The 24,226-nt window shown below is 44.2% G+C and overlaps 1 protein-coding gene across 1 annotated transcript in view; it reads left to right on the top strand.

Moving 5' to 3' along the window:
* The window catches only part of LOC121005092 (oocyte zinc finger protein XlCOF7.1-like), a 45,415-nt gene extending 38,050 nt beyond the window's left edge, over positions 1–7,365 (top strand). Inside the window, exon 7 of the mRNA XM_040437634.1 lies at positions 6,013–7,365. Coding sequence (XP_040293568.1) covers positions 6,013–6,806 — 794 coding nt within the window. The 3' untranslated portion in view covers positions 6,807–7,365. The remainder of the gene's footprint in view (positions 1–6,012) is intronic.
* The last annotated feature ends 16,861 nt before the right edge of the window (positions 7,366–24,226 follow it).

The raw sequence follows: 24,226 nt of genomic DNA, 5'->3' as shown, positions 1-24,226 counted from the left end.
CTTTCCAAAATGGGGTCACATGTGGGGTATTTATACTGCCCTGGCATTCTAGGGGCCCCAAAGCATGAGAAGAAGTCTGGTATCCAAATGTCTAAAAATGCCCTCCTAAAAGGAATTTGGGCACCTTTGCGCATCTAGGCTGCAAAAAAGTGTCACACATCTGGTATCGCCGTACTCAGGAGAAGTTGGGGAATGTGTTTTGGGGTGTCATTTTACATATACCCATGCTGGGGGAGAGAAATATCTTGGTCAAATGCCAACTTTGTATAAAAAAAATGGGAAAAGTTGTCTTTTGCCAAGATATTTCTCTCACCCAGCATGGGTATATGTAAAATGACACCGCAAAACACATTCCCTAACTTCTCCTGAGTACGGAGATACCAGATGTGTGACACTTTTTTGCAGCCTAGGTGGGCAAAGGGGCCCATATTCCAAAGAGCACCTTTCGGATTTCACAGGTCATTTACCTACTTACCACACATTTGGGCCCCTGGAAAATGCCAGGGCAGTATAACTACCCCACAAGTGACCCCATTTTGGAAAGAAGACACCCCAAGGTATTCCGTGAGGGGCATGGCGAGTTCCTAGAATTTTTTATTTTTTGGCACAAGTTAGTGGAAAATGATGATTTTTTTTTTTTTTTTTTTTTTTCATACAAAGTCTCATATTCCACTAACTTGTGACAAAAAATAAAAACTTCCATGAACTCACTATGCCCATCAGCGAATACCTTGGGGTCTCTTCTTTCCAAAATGGGTTCACTTGTGGGGTAGTTATACTGCCCTGGCATTCTAGGGGCCCAAATGTGTGGTAAGGAGTTTGAAATCAAATTCTGTAAAAAATGACCAGTGAAATCCGAAAGGTGCTCTTTGGAATATGGGCCCCTTTGCCCACCTAGGCTGCAAAAAAGTGTCACACATCTGGTATCTCCGTACTCAGGAGAAGTTGGGGAATGTGTTTTGGGGTGTCATTTTACATATACCCATGCTGGGTGAGAGAAATATCTTGGCAAATGACAACTTTTCCCATTTTTTTATACAAAGTTGGCATTTGACCAAGATATTTATCTCACCCAGCATGGGTATATGTAAAAAGACACCCCAAAACACATTCCTCAACTTCTCCTGAATACAGAGATACCAGATGTGTGACACTTTTTTGCAGCCTAGGTGGGCAAAGGGTCCCATATTCCAAAGAGCACCTTTCGGATTTCACTGGTCATTTTTTACAGAATTTGATTTCAAACTCCTTACCACACATTTGGGCCCCTAGAATGCCAGGGCAGTAGAACTACCCCACAAGTGACCCCATTTTGGAAAGAAGAGACCCCAAGGTATTTTGTGATGGGCATAGTGAGTTCATAGAACTTTTTATTTTTTGTCACAAGTTAGTGGAATATGAGACTTTGTAAGAAAAAAAAAAAAATAAAAAAAATCATCATTTTCCGCTAACTTGTGACAAAAAATAAAAAGTTCTATGAACTCACTATGCCCATCAGCGAATACCTTAGGGTGTCTACTTTCCGAAATGGGGTCATTTGTGGGGTGTTTGTACTGTCTGGCCATTGTAGAACCTCAGGAAACATGACAGGTGCTCACAAAGTCAGAGCTGCTTCAAAAAGCGGAAATTCACATTTTTGTACCATAGTTTGTAAACGCTATAACTTTTACCCAAACCATTTTTTTTTTTTACCCAAACATTTTTTTTTTATCAAAGACATGTAGAACAATAAATTTAGAGCAAATTTTATATATGGATCTCGTTTTTTTTGCAAAATTTTACAACTGAAAGTGAAAAATGTCATTTTTTTGCAAAAAAATCGTTAAATTTCGATTAATAACAAAAAAAGTAAAAATGTCAGCAGCAATGAAATACCACCAAATGAAAGCTCTATTAGTGAGAAGAAAAGGAGGTAAAATTAATTTGGGTGGTAAGTTGCATGACCGAACAATAAACCGCTAAAGTTGTGGAGTGCCGATTTGTAAAAAAGGGCCTGGTCTTTAGGGGGGTATAAACCTGTGGTCCTTAAGTGATTAAACGTTTTATATATTTATTTTTTTACATTTGTTTAAAAATTTTTGTAATGATTTTAAAGCTCATATATGAGCCTATAAATTAAGTGTTTTTATTTTGTACAATCGGATTTTTAAAATGACTTATGTTGGTCTGCTATTTAGTGTCCAAAATAAGAATTGTAGCATGAATACTATCAGCCTGGTCTGCAAGGCTGATAGCATTCAGAACAACTACCGACAGCCCCATTGGCCACAGGGAGTGGCCGTAGGAAGCGCATTTAGATGCCGTGATTTAGCGCATTTAGATGCCGTGATCTCACTTGATCACTGCATCTAAAGCCTTTAATTACCGCAATCAACATTATTGCCGGTCACAGTAATTAGCCGCAGGTCTCTGCTGTTTGAAACAGCAGACACTTGCCGGCCATGTTCGCACATCGCTCCATTGCCGTACATGTATGGCTCTGGTAGCGAAAGAGTTAAAGTGGTATTCTGAGATTACTATGCTTTTTAACAGATATGCTCATGTAGTTACAATTTGAACTCTCTTGTCCTGTTTTCGCCATGTAAACATATCACTCTGTTTTTTGTACATCCTGTATGTAGCACTTCCTTTTCCTGTATCCAACCAAACCCATGATGCACTTCTCCTTTTTCTGCCACAGCTGCAGCACCGCCCATAAAAACGCCTGGCTAGCTTATAGTTCCTCCCTCCCAGCTAGTTACATAGACATTTAACTACCACTGCCCCTGTTGCTGTTTTGACACACCCGTGGACATAATGTCACAGGAAATAAATAGCTTCATGGACATGGTTGTGTGATCTCAACTCTGAACGGAAAATATGGACAATAAAATTAAAAGAAATACATTAAAAAGTAAAGCTACCTTCCTAAATCATCATTTTAAAGGATATTGATGCAAACCGGAAAACCCCTTTAAATTGGGCTTTCTGAGATTTTAATACTGAGGCCCTATCCTCTGCATGGGTCATCAGTATCTGATCAGTGGAGGTCCAACACCTGGGAATCCCTCCTTTCAGTTGTTTGAGAAGGTATAGGCATTCCTATACCTGCTTACCAAGCACAGAGCCTTATATTGTATAGTGGCAGTGCTTGGTATCGCGCTCAGCGCCATTCACTTCTCCGAGGCTGAGCTGCTCCTAGGCCACCTATAGATGATAATAGATGAATGTGTCATCACTGGCTTAGGAAAAGCTGAGAAAAAAGTTTATAAGTTTGGTATCTTCATAATCGCACTGACCCAGAGTATAATGTTGCTATGTCATTAATACAGCATGGTGCATGCTATAAAATAAAAATAATAAAAGTTATACAGTACACTATAAGTACCCCAGAATGGTGCCATTTAATGTGCAATTAGTCTTGCAAAAAGTAAACCCTCACATGGCTATATTGAGGAAAAAATAAAAAGTTATGGTTTTTGAAATGCTGAGTTAAAAAAAAAAAAAACACTCCATCCTAAAGTCCTAAATAAGCCACGTCCATAAAGAAATTTTACAGGATTATGGGCATTTTTAATTAGCCCCTGTAGCACGTGGTACCTAATGTAAAAAATCATACTCACTTGGCAAACTGGTTTACTTCCGTCTTGAGTTTGGATGTTGTGTTGTTTGCTGTTGCTGCGGCCAATTACTGGCTTCAGAAGTGACATGTGCCCAAGTGGTACATGACCCAACAGGACAGTCATTGGCTGCAGCAGTGCACGTGACCCCGTCCAAACCCCAGACGAAATTAAACAAGCCGGGAACCAGAAGTTCTATGAACACATGATTTATCAAACACGCACTCGTAAAGTTAGGTCCATATATATTTGGACACTGACACAAATTTTGTTTTTATTACCAGTTTACTAAAATATATTCAAGTTATAGTTATATAATGGACATAAAGTCCTGACTTTTAGCTTTCATTTGAGGGTATCTACATTAAAATTGGATGAAGGGTTTAGGAGTTTCAGCTCCTTTACATGTGGCACCCTGTTTTTAAAGGGACCAAACGTAATTGGACAATTGACTCAAAGGCTGTTTCATGGGCAGGTGTGGGCAATTCATTCATTATTTCATTCTCAATTAAGCACATAAAAGGCCTAGAGTTGATTTGAGGTGTGGTGCTTGCATTTTGAAGATTTTGCAGAGAAGTAAACATGCGGTCAAAGGAGCTCTCCATGCAGGTGAAACAAGCCATCCTTCATCTGCGAAAACAGAAAAAATCCATCCGAGAAATTGCTACACTATTAGGAGTGGCAAAGTCTACAGTTTGGTACATCCTGAGAAAGAAAGCACTGGTGACCTCAACAATACAAAAAGACCTGGATGCCCATGGAAGACAACAGTGGTGGATGATCGCAGAATAATTACCATGGTAAAGAGAAACCCCTTCACAACAGCCAACCAAGTGAACAACACTCTCAAGGATATAGGCATATCAATATCCAAATCTACCATAAAGAGAAGACTGCATGAAAGTAAATACAGAGGGTTCACTGCACAGTGCAAGCCACTCATAAGCCTCAAGAATAAGAAGGCTAGATTGGACTTTGCTAAAAAAAAAAACATCTTAAAAAAACAGAACACTTCTGGAACAACATTCTTTGGACAGATGAAACCAAGATCAACCTCTACCAGAATGATGGAAAGAAAAAAGTATGGCGAAGGCATGGTACAGCTCATGATCCAAAGCATACCACATCATCTGTAAATCTGGGCGGAGGCAGTGGGATGGCTTGGGCATGCATGGCTGCCAGAGGCACTGGGTCCCTAGTGTTTATTGATGATGCAACACAGGACAGAAGCAGCCGGATGAATTCTGGGGTTTTCAGAGACATACTGTGTGCTCAAATGCAGCCAAACTGATTGGTCGGCGTTTCATAATACAGATGGACAATGACCCAAAACATAAAGCCAAAGCAACCCAGGAGTTTATTACAGCAAAGAAGTGGAATATTTTTGAATGGCCAAGTCAGTCACTTCATCTGAACCCAATAGAGCATGCATTTCACTTGTTAAAGACTATGTCATGGTCCCTCAAGTGACTGATGTCAGGAGATCAAGGAGACTGGCTGAGCGTGGAGGAATCTAACCGCCTCCTTGATTTCTCTTGATTCAGACTACCCTTTATAGTCTGACCCCACCCTTCTGACTATGCGGTAGATTGCTTAATTTTGTTTTGGAAAAAGCTCATCCTTCTACAACAGAAGTGTCTCGCTTGTTTGTATTTTGTCTTTTCCCCTTGGTTGTGGTTACTAGGCCTCAGGGAGACGCTTGTTCCTTCATCTTGGAAGGAACAGTTGTCTCAACCCTGCCAATATCTTTAGGGCTCGTCAGGGTCTCCAGGTTACTGTGTATGGGCATTTCTACCTTCAAGGGGTGCCCATACGGTTAGGAGTCAGGGCCAGGAGTAGGGTTCTTTAGGTGGTGACCCTTCCCTAGCGTTAAGGCCTAGTGGCTTTTCCCTCTACCCCTGGTTGTCCGTGTGGTGTTTACTCCTTTACCTCCTCTGTGACAGACTACACTTCAGACAGAAAGGGCAACAAACAAACAAACTGAAAACTGCTGCAGTAAAGGCCTGGCAGAGCATTAAAAAGGAGGAAATACAGAATACAGCGTCAAGTGATGTCCATGAGTTCAAGACTTCAGACAGTCATTGCCAACATTAACATTTTATTTACAATTATTTAATTTGTCCAATTACTTTTGATCCCCTGACATGAAGGGATTGAGTTAAAAAAATGCTTTAGTTCCTCACATTTTATTCATTTTGTTCAACCCACTGAATTAAAGCTGAAAGTCTGAACTTCAATTGCATCTGAATTGTTTTGTTCAAAATCCATTGTGGTAATGTACAGAACAAAAATTTGAAATATGTTGTCTCTGTCCAAATATATATGGACCTAACTGTATATAATGCAGTATGTATGGAAAGATGCAATGCTTACTGACTGCTTGTGTTTTCTACAAATGTTCTTCTCTCCACAGCAGCTGGTGTGACTGTCCAGAATACTGTGGAGGGATGTCTTTTTTTATCTACAGATTATGAAATAGAAGATAAGAACAATATACAAGTTTCCCCAGGAAATAACATCTCGTTTATTTATCCAGCGTTTCACAGCTCAGAGCTATCATCTGATCCTTTTTTTTCAGAAAAATGTAATATAATTCTACCTGGCGCACCTCAAAGAGAAAATGATATGTTCCCCTGTCCTGAATGTGGCAAATGTTTCAGCAAAAAAGTCAATCTAGTTTCTCATCTGAAGAGTCATGTTGCAGAGAAACCATATTCCTGCTCTGAGTGTAGTAAAAGTTTCACACATAAATCGGTGCTGGTCAGGCACCAGAAAATTCACTCTGGGGAGAAGCCGTTCGTATGTTCTGAATGCTGGAAGTGTTTTGTCCAGAAGTCTGATCTAATTTATCATCAGAGACTTCATACAGGAGAGAAACCCTATCCATGTCCAGACTGTGGGAAATGCTTCAGTCATAGATCAGTGCTTGTTCGTCATCACAAAATTCATACCGGGGAGAAGCCTCATGTTTGTCCTCGTTGTGGGAAGTCTTTCATACAGAAAACTCATCTGAAGAGACATCAGAAAATTCATGTTCGGGAAAAGCCATATCTGTGCTTTGATTATGGGAAAGGCTTCAGCAAAAAAGCCGGCCTCGTGGCTCATCCTCAGACTCACCAGGTTGACTGCACGTTCCCTTACTGTGATTGTGCAAAATGTTTCATTCAGAGATCTGAACTTTATCATCAGAGTCTTCACACAGGCTAAAAACCTGTTTCCGGATTCTTCACATGAAACATGATGTACATAAAAAGATTTCATATAGGCTAATCTCTGCTTCCAGGTTCCTTATATGAAAATTTTTCTAGATATAGAGACTTCATTTAGGCTGAGCCTGCAATCAGCTTCTTTTACATAGGAAATGTTTTAGATACAGATACCTCATTTAGGCTAAGCTGTACTTCCAGGTGACATGTTACAGACATCTGAGCTGTTACTCTTGCATTGTGACTAATGGCTTATTTACATGTGCCGACTGAGCAGGCAGTGATCGGGACAAAACTGTATCCTCCCAATCATTGCCTTCTCATCAGAGGAGTTGTGAGCCACCTCCACTGTATGGGATGAGTGATGGCCACTGCAGTCACTCATGCCCATACAGATTCTTTGTTTGAAGCATATACAATTATTTGACCTGATGAACAAGAGTTTGCTTATTCATTGGGTGATCGCAGGACCTTTACATGGGCCGATTATCAGGATGAGCATTTACAGTCTTCATATACCTCGTGATATAATTAGTTTCACATGTTACAGAAGGTATAGTAACCAAAATATTTCTACTGTTGCAGGGAAGAAAAATATTGTGTCCTTCTAGATCAGTCAGAATCCTTTTAACAGCAATGCTATCTTGGAAACTTTCCTATAATCTTCAGATGCCAACATGAACTTCTGTCTGGGACCACTGAAGCTCTTTGTGGAGCTGCCAATAGTTAGGCGCTTCAGATAACTTGGCATGAAATTTTTGGTGTAAGCAGGATTATCAGTATTTTCTGAAGGTGCTAATATAGGACTTTTACTGTACACATAATAGTAGAATGAGCACTTAAAATAATACATATAGGTTTTTATATTGTCAAGATGTGAAGTGATTTCACCTTGAGGTAGAGAAAAGCGGATAGCTTACTGGGTGGTACAGTGGTCAAGTTAACCATACAACACCCGGAGAGTTGTGTGCATGGGGCCTATTTAGTTTAAGGCTCCTCAGATGATGGATGCTGCTTTTTTGGCCCCTTTAAGATGAGCGAGTTCCACGCATCAGACTTGCAGCGTGAGTATGCAGCAGCTCCCACCTGACCTCCCAGCACTGAGGGGGTCACATAACATTACAGGGAGTGCAGAATTATTAGGCAAGTTGTATTTTTGAGGATTCATTTTATTATTGAACAACAACCATGTTCTCAATGAACCCAAAAAACTCATTAATATCAAAGCTGAATATTTTTGGAAGTAGTTTATAGTTTGTTTTTAGTTTTTGCTATTTTAGGGGGATATCTGTGTGTGCAGGTGACTATTACTGTGCATAATTATTAGGCAACTTAACAAAAAACAAATATATACCCATTTAAATTATTTATTTTTACTAGTGAAACCAATATAACATCTTAACATTCACAAATATACATTTCTGACATTCAAAAACAAAACAAAAACAAATCAGTGACCAATATAGCCACCTTTCTTTGCAAGGACACTCAAAAGCCTGCCATCCATGGATTCTGTCAGTGTTTTGATCTGTTCACCATCAACATTGCGTGCAGCAGCAACCACAGCCTCCCAGACACTGTTCAGAGAGGTGTACTGTTTTCCCTCCTTGTAAATCTCACATTTGATGATGGACCACAGGTTCTCAATGGGGTTCAGATCAGGTGAACAAGGAGGCCATGTCATTAGATTTTCTTCTTTTATACCCTTTCTTGCCAGCCACGCTGTGGAGTACTTGGACGCGTGTGATGGAGCATTGTCCTGCATGAAAATCATGTTTTTCTTGAAGGATGCAGACTTCTTCCTGTACCACTGCTTGAAGAAGGTGTCTTCCAGAAACTGGCAGTAGGACTGGGAGTTGAGCTTGACTCCATCCTCAACCCGAAAAGGCCCCACAAGCTCATCTTTGATGATACCAGTCCAAACCAGTACTCCACCTCCACCTTGCTGGCGTCTGAGTCAGACTGGAGCTCTCTGCCCTTTACCAATCCAGCCACGGGCCCATCCATCTGGCCCATCAAGACTCACTCTCATTTCATCAGTCCATAAAACCTTAGAAAAATCAGTCTTGAGATATTTCTTGGCCCAGTCTTGACGTTTCAGCTTGTGTGTCTTGTTCAGTGGTGGTCATCTTTCAGCCTTTCTTACCTTGACCATGTCTCTGAGTATTGCACATCTTGTGCTTTTGGGCACTCCAGTGATGTTTCAGCTCTAAAATATGGCCAAACTGGTGGCAAGTGGCATCTTGGCAGCTGCACGCTTGACTTTTCTCAGTTCATGGGCAGTTATTTTGCGCCTTGGTTTTTCCACACGCTTCTTGCGACCCTGTTGACTATTTTGAATGAAACGCTTGATTGTTCGATGATCACGCTTCAGAAGCTTTGCAATTTTAAGAGTGCTGCATCCCTCGGCAAGATATCTCACTATTTTTGACTTTTCTGAGCCTGTCAAGTCCTTCTTTTGACCCATTTTGCCAAAGGAAAGGAAGTTGCCTAATAATTATGCACACCTAATATACGGTGTTGATGTCATTAGACCACACCCCTTCTCATTACAGAGATGCACATCACCTAATATGCTTAATTGGTAGTAGGCTTTCGAGCCTATACAGCTTGGAGTAAGACAACATGCATAAAGAGGATGATGTGGTCAAAATACTCATTTGCCTAATAATTCTGCACGCAGTGTATATTGATTTATGATACTATGTTACCCTTACAGTTGTGGAATGTATTAGATAACACTGACATAATGCTGTCCTAAGACCTCTAAGGGTTACATAGCATCATAAATCAATATAATGCTATGCGACCCGTCAGTGTTGGGAGGTCAGGATGGGAGCTGCCCCATACTAACGCTGCCAGTCCGATGCGTGGAACTCGCTCATCTGAAAGGGGCCTTTGGCTATATTCCCACTTCATGTAAATGTAATGCTGTTGAACCAGCATACTACATGTGTTATATGGGGATTTCATTGCAGATTACGGTGCAGATTTCAACATTTGCATTGCAATGGATGAAATCTGCAGTGAAAGGCCGCAGCATGTCTACAATTCGCAACAGACTTTACTTTTATTAAACAGTAGTTTTTATTGAATAAAAAGCAAATATAGTCACACTACAGGAAGAAGATCCTATAATATAAAACTGCGACATTTATAGAACTAAGACTGGCTGGTCTATTATGGTCTCTGTGAATAGTTTATACTACATTGCACTGTACTTCTGCAATCAAAATTATGTAGTAATGTGTAACCCTGTTTTTGCAGTTTACACAAAGTTGTCAACTTGTATTTTCTATAAAGCTCCCAAATGGAAATCTGCTGGTTATGTACACTATATAGACAAAAATATTGGAACACATGCCTTGGTCGCTGAATTCAGGCATTTCATTTAGTCCCATTACCGCAGGTATATAACATCCAAAACCTAGTCATGCAGTCTGCCTTTACAAATATTGGTAAAAACAATGTCTCGTTTTAAAGAGCTCTCTGAATTTGAGTTTGTGAAATTTCTTTGTAGAAATGTTTATGAACCACAGCAAATCTCCACAAAGTAGCAGACCACATAAAGTTACAGAGTGGGGTCGCCGAGTGCTGCGGCACATAGGGAGAGATTTACCATTTCGTTATGCCTGGTTTTTTGTATTAAAGTCACAACACTCGGTTGGAGTTTTTACGTTGCGTTCACCAGTTTCTGAAAAGGAGGTGTAAGGATGGTGCATGGCAGGGTCATTGGCCTCTGTACATTTATATTCACTTAAGCCAGAAACTGGCATATATGATGACTGAAATCTTCACCAATTATGAGCTAGAGCAGATTCAAGTCTGGCACATGGACTGCTGGAAGTGGCATTTAATTGATGACAAGGCCTGCGCCTCATCATGAATTGATTTTCTCCTCCAACAGCGCAGGGCCTATCAACTCTGCCTTGATAAATCAGTGCCATAGTGCATAAAAGTTGCCCATGCTCTGCTCACTCAATAACTGCAGAGTTCCAAACTTCCTCTGGCATTAATATCGGCATAAAAACAGTGTGCTAGGAGCCTCATGAAATGGTTATAGCTGCTGCATGCAAGCCTTACATCACCACACACAATGCCAAGCGTCAGATGAAGTGGTGTAAAGCTCGCTGTCACTGGACTCGGGAGCAGTCGAAACGTGTTCTGTGGAGTGGCGAATCACATCTCTGATGAGTTAGTCTGGTTTGGCGCCTCTTAGTTCCAGTGAGGGGAAATCTTAATGCTTTAGCATACCAAGACATTTTGGAGAATTGTATGCTTCCACTTTTTGGGGTCTCACTGTTGTTTTGGAAAGGTCCCTTTCTGTTTCAGTATGACTGTTCCCCGGTGTACATAGCAAGGTCCATAAAGGCATATTTGGTTAAGTTTGGTGTGACACAGAGCCCTGACCTCAGCCCCATCAGATCTCTGTCATAGATTCCACCACATTTGATGGGGAAAATATATATATTTTTTCATCAAAATGATAGACGCCCCAGCTATGCCTGATGGATAGGGGATATCTGTAAGATTGGTGGAGGTCCGACAGCGAGCAGGTTTCATATGGGAATGTCACGCGCTATACACTGCTATCTCTAGCAGTCCCATACAAATTAAATGGAGCAGCAGTCAACCAGCTTTTGGACCTCTACCAATCTAACAGGTATCCTCTATCCTGTGGACCAGAATACCCCTTCATTGTATACAATGCATTTGAATATTCTTCAGGCCCTTTTACTTTTCTCACATTTTGTTATGTTGCAACTTCATACAAAAAAAAAAAAACAAAAAAAACATTATCCCCTGCACTCAATTCCCTGAGAAAGGGAAAAGGGCATTTTAGAAATGTTTGCAAAGCAAAAACTAACGATTCACATTAACATAAGTATGCAAACCTTTTGTTATGACACTTGTAATTTAGCTCTGGGGGCCTTCCATTTCTATTGATCATGTTTGAGATGTTTCTACACCTTGATTGGAGTACACCTGTGGTAAATTCAGTTGATTGGACATGATTTGAAAAGGCACCCACCTGTCTGTATAAGGTCTTACAGCTGACATTCCATATCAGAGCTAAATCAAAGCCATGATGAGGAAATAACTGTCTGTAGAGCTCAAAGACAGGATTGTGTGGAGGCTCAGATTTGGAGAAGGGTACAAAAAGATTTATGCTGCATTGAAAGTTCCCAAGAGCACAGTGGCCTCCATAATTCTTAAATGTAGAAGTTTGGAAAAACCCGGTCCCTTCCTAGAGATTGCCGCCCCACGAAACTAATCATGAGAGAAAGGTCTTGGTAAGAGGGGTGACCGAGAACCCAATGGTCATTCTAACTGAGCTCTAAAAATCCAATGGGCCGATGGAAGAAATGTCCACAAGGTCAGCCATCACTGCAGCACTCATCAATCTTGGCCTTATTGAAGAGTGGCCAAAAACAACCTTTCCTATGTAAAAGATACATAAAAGCCCGCCAGGAGTTCACAAAAAGCACCTAAGGGACTCTCAGATTGTGACAAGATTTTCTGGTCTGATGATGAAACAAAGACTGAACATTTGGCTTCAATTCTAAGCATTATGTCTGGAGAAAACCAGGCACTGCTTAATACCTCCCCAGTAAAATCCCTACAGTTAAGAATGGTGGCAGCATCATGCTGGGGGGTTGCGGGGGGTTCAACAGGTGGGACGGGAAGACTGGTCAGGGTTAAGGGAAAGCTGAATAGAGCAATTATTAAGATATTCTTATGAAACCCTTATCCAGAGTGCTCTGGACCTCAGACTGGGACGAAGGTTCACCTTTTAAGAAGACAAATTGGGGGGGGGGGGGGGGGGGGGCCTAACAGAGCATGGCGTGAGACGCAAATCAGAGCACTCCTGCCGCCATCCTGTACGCCATGACCACCCGCTGAACGAAAATCACCTTGAGAGGTACCTGGGGGTAAGAGGAAGAGCCTACATGTCTAATAACATGCCAAAGAGGGGGGAAAAGCAGCGGGCGCCCGGACAAAACAGAGTGCATCCAACATGGCGCCGGTGTGGAGGAGGAGGAGGGTCAGCATAAGGCAGTGAGCCGGAGTGCGGCAGCGCGCCTCAGCAGGTTCGCAAAGGTGTCAGAAGGGACAAAAGACTGGTCCCAATGCAAGGTGGCTGATATGTCCTCCTCAGATCAGGAGGAACGAATAACAGATGAAGAGGGGGAGAAGGATACTGGCAAACAGGTCACTGTATCATCAGACCATGCACAGGAGAAAGGAACCCCTCTCAACCCTACTGATAAGGAGCCTACCCTTAAAGATATTATGATGGCAGTAGCCATATGCAATTCCACTCTTAAGGCCCTCAACCTTCAAGTGGGCAGTCTGTGGGAGGATATATCCCTGATGAGGCACGATATTCATAAAATCCATGAGAACCTCAGAGCTGGAAAAAAAGAGTGTCGACAGTGGAGGATGAGGTTAGGCCTCTCAAGATGGCGACTAAATCAATGGCAAGAGATATAGCTGCCCTATTTGCTAAGGCGGATGACTTGGAAAATAGATCTCGCCGTAACAATATCAGAATAGTGGGGATCCCAGAAAAAACAGAAGGAGCATATGCTATGGAGTACACAAGGCCACTACCACCTTGCAGACCACCGAGACCAATATTTGCTAGAATACTGCACTTTAAAGATAGAGACACCATATTGCATCAATCACGGAATAATCTAGACCTGGTCATAAATGGAGCAAAGATTTCTATCTTCTCGGACTATTCTACAGAGTCCCAGAAGGGAGGACACGTTTCCTGGATGTCAAGAGAAGATTAATGAATTTGCAAATCCAATACTCCATGTTATTCCCGGCTAAACTGACAGTGGTGGCTATGGGTTCTCTGAAGACCTAGAAGAGGCGGCACATTGGCTGGACTGTCATGAAAGTCAACTGAGGGAGAAGAACAAGGTCACTTGAGAAGTCAGCACTTAAGAAAAAGATATGCCGTTGATACTCTAGGATGTCCTGAAAAATTTCTATATTTCCGCCCTTCCCAGATTATTTTTCCTTTCTTTTTCTCTTTCCTTGTTCTTTCCCCTTTTGTTTATTTTTTATCCGTCAGTACCACTTTGAGGCGTGAGAGATCTACTCGTCTCAGGACGGTTCCACGGATGGGACACTGATGAACACTATAACATCAGTTCTTCTGATGCAGGAGCGTGAGTCACACAGACAGTGCTGTTCATGGTTAACAGTTTTCATTGTGTTTTTTTTCCCTTTGTGTGTTTGGAAATTGAACGGTTGAACATGCTATTTACTAAGGTGGGCAAGTTGGTTAGGAAATGCCCTATTCAGGAACTGATTTAGAATTATGGGGGAAGGGGGGGTCGGTACTCACTACTCTGGCATGGCTATAGGGACAATACGGCACATTAAACTAGTGATATGGATGATCTTAATGGGTGGGGATCACTTTTACTTTTATATTAAGTTTTGGCAATATGACACATATGATTAGGATACTCAGCTGGAATGTGAGGGGCATGGCTGACATGAATAAGCGGCATAGTATTTTTAATTAATTGTCACGGTTTCAGCCGGCTATATACTGCTTACAAGAGATGCATTAAAACTAAGAACACAATACATTGGCTACAGAAGCCGTGGGTAGGATATGCGGCCCATGCGGTGTTTTCCTCCCATTCCAGGGGAGTTAGTATACTAGTACATAAGAGTGTTAGATTTCAATGTATTAAGGAGTTCCTAGATGAAGAAGGGAGGTTTGTTTGTACACTATGCACTACAGAAAGGATACAGATGAGGTTTGTGGTGATATATAGTCCCCCGCTATTTGCATCAACTCTTTTGAGAATGATCCTAGACATTTTGGCAGAATATTCGGGAACTCCATGGTTGCTTTTAGGGGATTATAACTGTACTCCGTATGACCGACTGGATAGATGTAGAGTGGGGACGCTTGGATATCTCCAGGAAGTTCTGCGCTATGCAATATCATGAGGTAGGGTAGGGCTGTTAGATGTATGGAGAGTGAGACATTCTGCGTATATGCTACGTATATGCTCTTGCAGCTTGCCCACATACCAGACCTTATCCCGAATACATTTGGCATTAGTAAATGATGCAATGTTTCAGTTTATCCAATCCTCTGAATATCAGCCTAGAGCGCTATCAGACCACTCTATATTGAAGGTGAAACTGAATCTGGTGGGGATTAGGCCGGGGCCGAAATTGTGGAAATGTAATGCGGTATGGCTACAGATCCTAGGTGACCTGACTGGTATGGCTGAATCTATTACAGAATACTTCATTTTAATGCGGGAACGGCATCCCGACATACTGTATGGGATACTATAAAGGTATATGAGGGGGGCTATTGAATAAGGCAGGGATGCTCAACCTGCGGCCTTCCAGATGTTGCAAAACTACAACTCCCAGCATGCTTGGACAGCCTACAGCTATCAGCCTACAGCAGGGCATAGTGGAAGTTGTAGTTTTACAACAGCTGGAGGGCCGCAGGTTGAGCATCACTAGATTAAGGCGATTAGTGCCCACAAAACTAGATCTAAAGAAGCGGATATAAGGGCTGATGAAGCCGTAACGGAGGCGGAGGAGGCCTTTGGAGTATCACCTTCACAGGTTACCAGCAGATCATTTAGAGCGGCACAGGAACAACTAAGATGTCATCTGATACAGGACGCAGATAGGATACGTATCTTCTATAAGCATTGCATATTTGCAGAAGGGGAAAGAGTAGGCCATATGTTAGCTGTCATTTCTAGGGCCCAACAGGGATAATCATGCATAACGGAACTAATGGATCATCAGGGGAAGGCCTTTGTGGGCACAGGAGATATCCTGAGAATATTTAAGGATTTCTACTCCTCCCTATATACTTCTAGGGCCTCTGCCTCGGAGGATGAGCTTTTAACATTCCTTAGGGAGGCAGAGTTGCCTACATTAGCGGCAGATGATAGGGAAAAATTAGAGGAGCCTATTACTCTGGAGGAATTAGAAGAGGTTCTAAAAGATATGGCCAATGACAAAGCTCTGGGTGCGGATGGTATCCCAGTGGAAATATAAAAGAGTTTCCAGGGAATATTGCTGCCAGAATTATTAAAAGTCTTCAATTACTCGCTAGAGACGGGCTCGCTCCCACCGTCTATGCAGGAGGCCCTGACAGTAGAGATTCCAAAGCCTGGGAATGATCCTCGTACTCCAGACTCGTATAGACCGATATCCCTGTTAACGTCAGATGTCATACTATTAGCAAAGGTCTTAGCGAAGCGTTTGTCCAGGGTGATTCTTAACATTATCCACTCAGATCAGACAGACTTTATACCCCAGAAATCTACGGCTATTTATATACGAAGAGTATTTAAAGGTCTGCAAATGCAGGTGGATAATAGTGGAGATAGAGCTATTCTCTCTCTCGATGACGCTAAGGCATTTGACAGTGTGGAATGGCAGTTTCTCTGGGCTACATTGAGATGTATGGGCTTTGGACAGAGATTTATCAAATGGGTGCAGGTCTTGTACTCAACCCCGAAAGCGCGGATTAGGGCTAATGGGGGAGTGTCTGACTACATTCAATTGGCTAGGGGGACTAGACAGGGGTATCCGCTCTCGCCTTTGCCATTTGCTATAGCCATTGAACCTCTAGCGGCAGCAGTGCATAAATCTCCAGATATTAGGGGGTTTCAATACGGACAGATACATAATAAAATCGCGTTATATGCCGATGATACTCTACTATTCCTGGCAGATACGGCGTCTTCTATAACAGCTACTTTGTCGCTTATAGACCGGTTTGGTAGACTCTCGGGGCTTACGATTAATTGGCAAAAAACAGCACTGATGCTTATTGATGGACAGGTAGTGTCTGAAACGGTCATAGCTAATAATATTCCCTGTGTGGAAAGTATTAAGTAGTTAGGAATTCACATATCTCTTAGGCTAAGGGACTTTGAAGACTTAAACCTGTGTCCATTGTTGGGGAAATTTAGAGCGAAGACTAAAGTATAGTGTAAACTATTCCTTTTAGTTGTGGGTAGAGTTAATCTCAAGATGGTAATGATGCCGCAACTATTGTACATGCTTCACAATGCCCCGGTTTGGCTACCCTTGGACAGATTTCATAAAATGAATGCTATATTCAGAGACGTAATATGGAGAGGAGGTAAACCAAGGATTAAATTGGAGACACTGCATTACGCAAAAACGTTGAGGGGGGGGGGGGATGCTAGCGGTACCAAATCCTTGGATTTATTATTTAGCAGCGCAATGTCAGCATTTTAAAGGGTAGAAGGATTATACATTGGTGGATATGACTAGTCAGATATTGCAGCAAAAAAATAGGAGAGAGAGATCTAATATGGATACTTGAGGGCGCAGGGATATATAGTGTGGAGGACCATCTACCCTTAATAGGGCTTATGAAAAAAAGTATGGGCAAAGGTTAAGTAGCTGAGAGGGGTCCTGGGTATCAGTGAATTAGCTCCGTTATGGAGCAACCGGAGTTTCTTTTAGGATAGGGGATCTATTAGATAATGGAGTATTCAGGTCCTTTACGGACCTACAGAAGAAATTCCAGATCCCTCGTACAATGGTTTTTCATTATCTTCAGCTGCGTCATGCGTATGATACCACGATTAAAAAAAGGCACTAATATTAAGTTAGAGATGGCCCAAAAATTAACGCTCACTGGGGGAGATAACAGAGGTTTGATATGTACGCTATACACATTACTAATCGATACATTTTTAGAGTCCCTTCCGTTGACACGAATGAAGAAGTGAGAGAGTGATCTGGGGAAGATAGCACAAGAACAATGGGAAGACATTTTACAAGCGGTTCTATTGATTCGCCGAGTGAACAAGGGAAATTCATAGTGTACAAAACGCCAAAATTTTTACATCATATTGGAGTCAGAATTGATGCTAGATGTCCAAGATGCTTACTGGAGCCAGCTGTGGCAATGTCAGAGTCTGAACAGATATTGGGAAGGCATATCGGAGACAATACATTAAGTATTCTTGGTGAGAGTGGATCCCAAAATATGTGTATTAGGCTATATATATAAAATTGGGACAGATGAATATAGAAAGGTAGCAGTGGGGCGGATGTTATATGTAGCCAGGAAACTGATAGCCTTGCACTGGATACAGGAGAAGCCTCCATCACTGGAGGACTTCCGGATAAAGGTTAATATATGTTGCTGTGTGAAAAAAAAAAAGAGGAAAAATTTGATAAACTATAGAGTGACTGGTTGTCTCTTAGGCCTCATGCACACGACCGTATTTTTTTACGGTCCGCAAAATGGGGTTCCGTTGGTCCGTGACCGTTTTTTCGTCCGTGGGTCTTCCTTGATTTTTGGTGGATCCACGGACATTAAAAAAATGTCGTTTTGGTGTCCGCCTCGCCGTGCAGAGCCAAACGGATCCGTCCTGAATTACAATGCAAGTCAATGAGGACGGATCTGTTTGACGTTGACACAATATGGTGCAATTTCAAACGGATCCGTCCCCCATTGACTTTCAATGTAAAGTCAGGAGTCCCTATTATACCATCGGATCAGAGTTTTCTCCAATCCGATGGTATATTTTAACTTGAAGCGTCCCCATAACCATGGGAACGCCTCTATGTTAGAATATACTGTCGGATATGAGTTTGATCGTGAAACTCATATTCGACAGTATATTCTAACAGAGGCGTTCCCATAGTGATGGGGACGCTTCTAGTTAGAATATACTACGAACTGTGTACATGACTGCCCCCTGCTGCCTGGCAGCACCCGATCTCTTACAGGAGGCTGTGATCCGCACAATTAACCTGAGGGGTTAATTGTGCATATCATAGCCCCCTGTAAGAGATCAGGGGCTGCCAGGCAGCAGGGGGCAGACCCCCCTCCCTCCCCAGTTTGAATATCATTGGTGGCCAGTGTGCGCCCCCCCCCCCTCCCTCTATTGTAATATCATCGGTGGCCAGTGTGCGGCCTCCCCCGGCCTCCCTTTATTGTATTATCATTGGTGGCCAGTGTGCGGCCCCCCCTCCTTCTATTGTAATATCATTGGTGGCCAGTGTGCGGCCTCCCCGCCCCCCCTCCCTCCCTCTATTGTAATATCATTGGTGACCAGTGTGCGGCCCCCACCCCCGGCCCCCCCTCACTCCCTTTATTGTATTATCATTGGTGGCCAGTGTGCGCCCCCCCCGGCCCCCCTCCCTCCCTCTATTGTAATATCATTGGTGGCCAGTTGCGGCCTCCCCCCCCCCCCCCCCCGATCATTGGTGGCAGCGGAGAGTTCCGATCGGAGTCCCAGTTTAATCACTGGGGCTCCGATCGGTAACCATGGCAACCAGGACGCTACTGCAGGCCTGGTTGCCATGGTTACTTAGCAATATTACAATATTAGAAGCATCATACTTACCTTCTGCGCTGTCTGTGACCGGCCGGGAGCTACTCCTACTGGTAAGTGACAGGTCTGTGCGGCGCATTGCTTAATGATCTGTCACTTACCAGTAGGAGGAACTCCCGGCCGGTCACAGACAGCGCAGCAGGTAAGTATGATGCTTCTAATATTGTAATATTGCTAAGTAACCATGGCAACCAGGCCTGCAGTAGCGTCCTGGTTGCCATGGTTACCGATCGGAGCCCCAGAGCGATTAAACTGGGACTCCAAACGGAACTCTCTGCTGCCACCAATGATCGGGGGGGGGGGGGAGAGGGGGAGAGGGGAGGCCGCACACTGGCCACCAATGATATTAATACAATAGAGGGGTGCCCGGGGGGGGAAGGGGCGCACACTGGCCACCAATGATAATACAATAAAGGGAGGGAGGGGGGGGGGCGGGGGAGGCCGAACACTGGCCACCAATGATATTACAATAGAGGGAGGGGGGGCCGGGGGGCCGCACTGGCCACCAATGAATATAATACTGGGGAGAGAGGGAGGGGGGCCGCACTGGCCACCAATTAATTTAAAACTGGGGAGGGAGGGGGGTCTGCCCCCTGCTGCCTGGCAGCCCCTGATCTCTTATAGGGGGCTATGATATGCAAAATTAACCCCTCAGGTGCAGCACCTGAGGGGTTAATTGTGCGGATCACAGCCCCCTGTAAGAGATCGGGTGCTGCCAGGCAACAGGGGGCAGTCATGTACACAGTTCGTAGTATATTCTAACTAGAAGCGTCCCCATCACTATGGGAACGCCTCTGTGTTAGAATATACTGTCGGATATGAGTTTTCACGAAGTGAAAACTCATCTCTGAAAAAGCTTTTATGCAGACGGATCTTCGGATCCGTCTGTATGAAAGTAACCTATGCCCACGGATCATGGACGCGGATGCCAATCTTGTGTGCATCCATGTTCTTTCACGGACCCATTGACTTGAATGGGTCCGTGAACCGTTGTCCGTCAAAAAAATAGGACAGGTCATATTTTTTTGACGGACAGGAAACATGGATCATGGATGCGGCTGCAAAACGGTGCATTTTCCGATTTTTCCACGGACCCATTGAAAGTCAATGGGTCCGCAAAAAAAACCTGAAAACGGCACAACGGCCATGGATGCACACGACGGTCGTGTGCATGAGGCCTTAGTCATATTGTGATTTAAAGGGGAAAGTAGGAGGAAAGACACTGCTGGAGTGAGTGAGGGGTTGGGGAGACTTCTTTGTATTTGAGATATATATATATATATATATATATATATATATATATAGTGGGGATCCGCTCTGGTAGGCAGTGGTAGCGAGTGCAGTATAGAGGCAACACAGACCGGTCTTGGTGTAAAACACAATGCTTTGTTTATTCACACGGTGCATATTTGTGAAAGACGGTGCAGTTCATAGGGAGGGTGGTCACACACAGCAAAATAATAGTTCAAACACAGCAAGTCCCTGCTGCAGGCTACTTGAGGCCTGTTTCAGTCACATAAAGCAAAGTCTATTTAAAGCCAGGAGTAATGTCACCTTTTTCTCCTTGGTGAAGTAAGTCCATGGGTCCTGCTTCTAGCCACAGGACACGGATCCCTCCTGGATTCAGCTGCGGGTCCCTGCCCACTCCTTTACAGGCCTCAGCACACAGCCCAGCTCACCTCCACTTCTTACTCTCACAGCCAGAGAACACAGAAGCTCCACACTGCGCACCACACCCTTGTTGCTGGTCGGGATTTAACCCTTCCCTGCAAAACCTGGCCTGGACCGTGGGGAGACAGGCACCCGCCCGCATATCTGCCTGCTCCCAATAAGAGCCGGCCCGGATCCGCTGCAAAATGCACTTTTCCGGCTCTTACTCCATCGGGGCCAGGACCCCCGGTGGCACGTACCTCCCGTCTACCACCACCCCAGATACTCTCCTACAATATATATATATATATATATATATATATATATATATATATATATAGATGGGAACGGACAGCACATCCAGTAGAAAAAATTTATAATTAATAAATAATTAATTAATTGGACCGCAGTGGCACAATGAGGCGACGTTTCGGCTCAAAACAGAGCCTTTCTCAAGGCTCTGTGTTTTGAGCCGAAACGTCGCCTCACTGTGCCACTGTGGTCCAATAAATTATTTATTTTTTCTACTGGATGTGCTGTCCGTTTCCATCTACATTTGTGGGTAAGCAGTGACACCTTTGGACATAGCACCCGCTGTTCATATTGAGAATTGGTGCTGCCACATTTTTCTTCTATATATATATATACACTAGACATTAAACCTGTTACAATAACCGGGGCTAGAACAGTAGTGCATAAACTAGGGTTGTTTCGGGTATAGAAATATCGATACTTTTGTCCCGGTATCTGTTCGGTGTGGGGACTTGCCTTTTATCGATGCTAGGCTGCGCTACTGCATAGCCCAGTATCAGAGAGCATGGAGCACGCTGCTGTCAGCGCACGCCATGTTCCCTCAGCAGCACAGGGGAGAAGGAGTCACTCTCTCCCTCCCCCTGTGCCGCCTCTGCCAATGAGGAGAGAAAGGGGCGGGCGCACTGCGCCATCAATGAAAGATTAACGTCTAAAACAGATACAGGGGCCGGGTGCGGTGGCAGAATCACATAGCCTGCACCCGACCTCAGTGACAGGGAGCTGCGTTCCGCGGCAGTTAAAAAAAAACACACAAAAAAAACAATAGAATATTAAGTAGAAATCACCCCTTTTCCCAATTTTACATATAAAATATATACAGTAAACAATAAATAAACATATCACATATTGCCACTTCTGAAAAGTTCAAACTATTAAAATATGAAAAAAATCTCCTATGCGGTGAACACCGTAACAGAAAAAAAAAAACAAAACTGCGTGATTTCCCCTTTTTTTAAATATATTTTGTTTTATCACTTTGCCCCCCCAAAGGATAGGACTGTTTGATTTTTTTTCGCGTGGTGTGGTATCGAATGGTATTGAGTATTGCAATACTTTTTTATGGTATCAAAACCGAACCAAATGTTGGTATCGCAACAACCCTAGCATAAATATTAGTAGGAAAAGTCGATATTGAATGGCAAGGGGACGGCTGGCACTGACTGATGGCTAAGACAGCTGGCACTGACTGGTGGCTGAGACTGCTGGCACTGTCACTGGTGGCACTGACTGATTGCTGAGACGGCTGGCACTGACTGGTGGCTGAGACTGCTGGCACTGACTGATGGTTGAGACAGCTGGCACTGGCTGGTGGCTGAGACTACTGTGGCTGGTGGTACTGACTGGTGGCTAAGACTGTTGGCAGCGACTGGTGGCTGAGACTGCTGGCAGTGGCTGCTATCTGTGGCTGAGAGTGCTGGGACTGTGCGGCTCTGTGATGCACGGACAGTAATGGCGGTTCTCCGACGTGGAGAGCACACCATAACCTGCGAGCGGTGATTGGGCGGCACGCAGGTGTGCGCAGTGTGTGGAGCGCCATGTGATGATTGGTTGGCTCGCCGCATATGTGCAGTTCAATTATCGGCACACACGCACAGACACGCAGCCCAGAGCACGCACACAGGGCTTTTATTATAAGAGATAGCTTGTACCATTGATTCCCTCAAACACAATGTATAATAATAAAAGCCCTGTGTGCGTACTCCGGGTCCGTGCGTGTGTGCGGATATTTAAACTGTGCATGCGCGGCATGCCGACCCATCAGCACACGGCGCTCCAGGTGTCCGCACGGAGGCCCGGGGCACCCGTTACCTGACAGGTTGGAATGCATGCCTCCGATGCTGCTGTACAGCTCCAGCACCCGCAGTGGTGCCATCACCAGATCCCGTGGTCTGCACGCTGCTCCCTCCTCTTCCAGAGCCCGGGCACTTCTGCGTGAGGCCACCCGACGGAGGACTTGCTCCCCAGGGCTCAGCTCTGAGGGGAGTTCGGAGGAGGATGTTCTGTGTATACTGTAGAGGCGGCGGCATCAGGTGCTGAGTGCAGGGGGCTGCCGCATATTTGCCTCTAGTAGTAATACTCCTGCTCTAGTGTCCATCCATTAGTGATCCTACCCCTGCTCCAGGTAACCCCCATCAGTTGCCCCTGCTCCAGGTAACCCCCATCAGTTGTCCCTGCTCCTGGTAACCCCCATCAGTTGCCCCTGCTCCAGGTAACGCCTATCAGTTGCTCCCGCTCCAGGTAACTCCCATCAGTTGCCCCTGCTCCAGCTTCCCTCTTTCTGCTGCAGGTGTTCCCCAGAGCCCCTACTCTCCCTGCATCCAGGACCCCCCTCCCCGAGTACCCCTACTCCAAGTGCCTCCCCTTTAGTTCCAGATGCCCCCTCAGGGCCCCTCCTTCAGTTGCCTCCTCTCTGTAGTGCCCCTGCTCCAGATGCCCTTCCTCCCTCTGGTGCCTGTGCTCATGCCACCTCCACCACCTGTTGTGCCCCTGCTGAGGTGGTCTCTGCTCTAGGTAACCCCCTTGCGATGATGGGGATTCAAAACCTCTTACACCAATTAGTGAAGAGTGCTTCTTTCTCTCCCGATTCTGTTCTCCTATTGGCTCCTTAGCCATCAATCACATTTTCAACTTTTTTGATTGGTCAGCTAGATTGTAGAGGCGGGCTGTGTCTGCAGCACAGCCCGGCAGGTGCACTGTGACCCGGAATAGATGTGTACAAGTTGTGTGCCTGGTTTCGGGATGATGTTAAGTCGCCTAATGAGCGGAAGCAACCACGGTCTGGATCTCCCGTCTGTGTGGACTGTGAGGCTGCTGGACGACTGAGTATACATGTAACGTGCAGGTGACAGGAGGGAGCACGGGGACTGGATGGTGGCGGCGTGTGCCGATTGGTCTGTGGGAGGTCCGGGCGGCTGTGTGGTGCACTATGATTCTATTGGCCAGCGCGCCGTGCATGCGCACTGACCCAGCGCAGGCACAGAGGGCTTGTATTATTATAGATATATAAAATAATCAGACAGAATACAATTGTACCAAATATCTTTATTTTCTTTTAAGA

Source organism: Bufo bufo, chromosome 6, assembly GCF_905171765.1.
Source record: "Bufo bufo chromosome 6, aBufBuf1.1, whole genome shotgun sequence".
Lineage (NCBI taxonomy): Eukaryota > Metazoa > Chordata > Amphibia > Anura > Bufonidae > Bufo > Bufo bufo.
This window is presented reverse-complemented; position numbering and strand designations above follow the sequence as displayed.